Source organism: Lontra canadensis, unplaced genomic scaffold (genome assembly GCF_010015895.1).
Source record: "Lontra canadensis isolate GAN:19392208 unplaced genomic scaffold, GSC_riverotter_1.0 scaffold290, whole genome shotgun sequence".
Classification (NCBI taxonomy): Eukaryota; Metazoa; Chordata; class Mammalia; order Carnivora; family Mustelidae; genus Lontra; species Lontra canadensis.
The window spans coordinates 1-3,479 of NW_022631284.1; the positions used below are offsets into that span (position 1 = coordinate 1).

The window sequence follows — 3,479 nt, forward strand, 5'->3', positions numbered from 1 at the left end:
CGGTGACGGTGATGGTGATGTTGTATTCCGCCTGGCTCTCTCTGTCTAGTGCTCCTTCAGTTACCAAGGTGTAGAAGTTTTCGACTGATGGTCTTAGAAGAAAGGGCAGATTGTCATCTATAGAACAAATAACCTGTTGATTTTGTCCGGAATCTGCATCTGACACACTGAAAACTGCTACTATGATTTCTGGCAGGTTTTCGGGAATGGGACTAATGAATGAGGACATGGTCAATTGAGGAGGGTTGTCATTTACGTCCAGAACCTTGATGACTAAAGAACATTTTCCTGATAGTCCCCCGCCATCTGTAGCCTCAATATCCAAATGATAAGATTGAAATTCCTCAAAATCCAAAGTCTTTCTCAGTCGAATTTCTCCTGTAATTGCGTTTATTTCGAAGGGTTGATTAATGTCATCTACCTGAAATAGGGCATAAGAAACCTCCCCAAAGGATCCTGCATCTAAATCTCTTGCTGAGACAGTGATAATCAGAGAGCCCAGGGAATTGTTTTCGGGGATTTGTGCCTCATAGAGCTCCTGAGCAAACTCTGGAGCGTTGTCATTGATGTCCAAGACCAGGATCTGAATCTCCGTGGTCCCAGACTGGGGCGGAGACCCACCATCTATCGCTGTGAGGGTAAGCCTAAACTCAGGCTGCTCCTCGCGGTCCAGTGCTTTGTCTAGCACCAGCTCCGGGAACTTCCTGCCATCGCTGCGATTGCGAGTGAGAACGTGGAAATGAGGATTGGAGCTGATTGTGTAGCTCTGAAGACTGTTGCTACCCACGTCTAAATCCTGTGCCATTTTCAGAGGAAATAGCTTTCCTGGTGTAGTAATTTCTGATATTTTTAGTAGCATTTCTCTGGTGGGGAACTCTGGGGCGTGGTCATTTATATCTGTGATTCGTAAAGCAGCCTGAAAAAACTGCAAGGGATTTTCCAGTAACACTTGGAAAGGTAGCACACATGGCTCAGTGGAGCCGCACAGCTCTTCCCGGTCCAGTTTCTCATTTAGCTGTAAATCATAGGTCTTTGGGTCAAGCTGCAAATACTGTCTGTTCCCCTTGAAAACAACCTGGGCGCCCCGTGCAGCCAGTTCTCCTCTCCTGAGTCCCAGGTCCTTTGACAAACTGGCCACAAATGTGCCAGTTTCTGACTCTTCCAATACATAATATTGAATCGATTCTGAACTGGCTTCCCACAAAAGCATCCATATAATGAAAATTGCCACTTGCCTTTTCTTGCGATGTGCTTTTGTTTGCGCCATCCCCATTATGTCTGATCCCAGAGAAGAAAATCCTTTTCCAGTCCCCATCAGCACGTCCACCATCGACCCTCCGAAATGTCTTTGCTGTTGAATTTCGAATTTGTCTTATAACTTGTCTGGTGACGAGTGCCTTCCTGAATACATCTTAGCTTTAGCTGTAAATGTGTTCTCTATTGGGGGGTGGGGGGCTTCTGAGTAAAATGGAGTCCACCGAATCTGCAGAGCTCTTATTCACTCTCTTAGCCTGCACTGCCACCACGCGTTCAAACTAGTAACTTCAGGAGGTGCATACAGGCAATACCAGTTTCGAAATCTTAGCCTTATAAAGACTTTCAGGTGGAGTCAGTGTTTCTCAAATTGTAGTATGTGAACTATATGCATAAATAATTACTTGGGAGTCATGAATTGGTTTTTTTTTTCAAGGTTGATTCCTGGGTTTCCCTCCAGACCTTGAATGAAATTCTATGGTAGAGCTAAGGGCTGAAAATCTGCACTTCAATCTAAGTGATTCTCATGCATACAAATGTTTAAGAATCATGCTCTCAGGTAGTGTAAACTTGCTATAATCAACTTTTATTCTTTTGCAGTGAAATTTATCTCTGTTGAGTAGTGTCATTTGTGAATCCAAGAAGTACCCTGTTTAATCGTCCCAGCAAGTCAATAAACTATACAAAATGTAAAATTTGGTTAGCAACACCAATTATAAACAATTACTTCTGTAAGTTATATGGCTCATAAAATGGCATCAACAACAGACTTAATTTATTTTGTGGTTATACCTGCACAGTAAGGGAACAATTAGGCTATTAGGAAGAAATCTGAAGCCAACAAATACTTGTAAGTATCTTATCAGTTAAGTTATTTAAAAGAGGAAGTAGTGGGGCACCTGGGTGATGCAGTCAGCTAAGCCTGGGACTCAGTTTCGGTTCATGTTATGATCTTGAGGTTGTGAGACAGAACCCCAAGATGGCTCTGAGCTCCCTGTGAGTCTACTTAAGACTCTTTCCCTCTTCCACTGTCCCTCACTGCTGCTCTCTCTCTCAAATAAATATGTCTTTTTAAAAAGAATTTTGACAGACAAAGATCACAAGTAGGCAGAGAGGCAGGCAGAGGGGGCAGGGGATGCAGGCTCCCTGCCGAGCAGGGAGCCCAATGAGGGGCTTGATCCCAGGACCCTGAGATCACCACCCGAGACGAAGGCAGAGGCTTTAACCCACTGAGCCACCCAGGTTCCCCATCAAATAAATAAATCTTTAAAAGAGGAACTAGCAACAATCCATCTGTCATAAGTAGGCATTTTAGGATTTTACTTCATTTAGTATGGATAGAATTGGTCATGATTTTATTAGGTTTGTTCATTTTATTATAACTTTTAAATCAAATTTCCCTCTTATATTAATCAAGTCCTAAATACATTATTATGTTGTAAAGACATAATGAAACGCAGAGAACATTCAAGAATCACCTCTACTATCCTCTCACAACAAGGTTGACACTAGTTGCTCTAAACAAACACCAAATAGGGTAGTGAATTACATTTGACGGAATTCCACAGAATTCAATGACGGTTCATCATGGCTATACTCATTTCTGTCACCACTTTCTGCTCAGATAAATAGGAAAACATGTCTTTAAATATCAGAATACATGAAATGGGTCAGTGCACAGATAAGAACACAAAATAAGCCAAACATAATCTCCTTCAGATTTATTTCATATTTCTTGAAAGGTGAAATCAATTGAGTTCAACCAAAGTTCACTTCAGGTAAGAGCCAAAATGGTGGAAGATTTAAAATGATGATATTTTAAAAAGACTTTGTTTATTTGAGAAAGAGAGAGACAGAGAAAGAGAGCAGGAATAGGGGTAGAGGGGAAGCAGGCTCCCTGCTCAGCTTGATCCCAAGACCCTGAGATCATGACCCCAGCTGAAGGCAGATGCTTAACTGACTGAGCCACCTAGGCTCCCCTAAAAATGAAGATATTTTTCAAGATGTTTCAACTCTAGGTAAAACAAGTAAAGCTAAATAAAGTCTAAACTCTGAACAAATGAAATAATTTTGCAGTTAAAAAACATCTCTATCTACCCAGAAGGATAAAAATAAGATCACTGTGACCAGCCTCCATGGTTCACTTGATAAATGTTACTGAGAATAGACTTCCTTAAGAGTATAACAAAATAAACTGATGAAGTAAAACCAGCAATCATAAACAT

The 3,479-nt window shown here is 41.3% G+C and overlaps 1 protein-coding gene across 1 annotated transcript; it reads right to left on the minus strand.

The window, feature by feature from the left end:
• Nucleotides 1-7: 7 nt before the first annotated feature.
• On the minus strand, nucleotides 8-1,401 carry PCDHB6 (protocadherin beta 6; the record flags this gene model as incomplete). Its single annotated transcript, XM_032849999.1, has 1 exon — nucleotides 8-1,401. A coding segment is annotated over exon 1 (1,323 nt), but the record flags the coding sequence as incomplete, so codon positions are not given.
• Nucleotides 1,402-3,479: the final 2,078 nt, after the last annotated feature.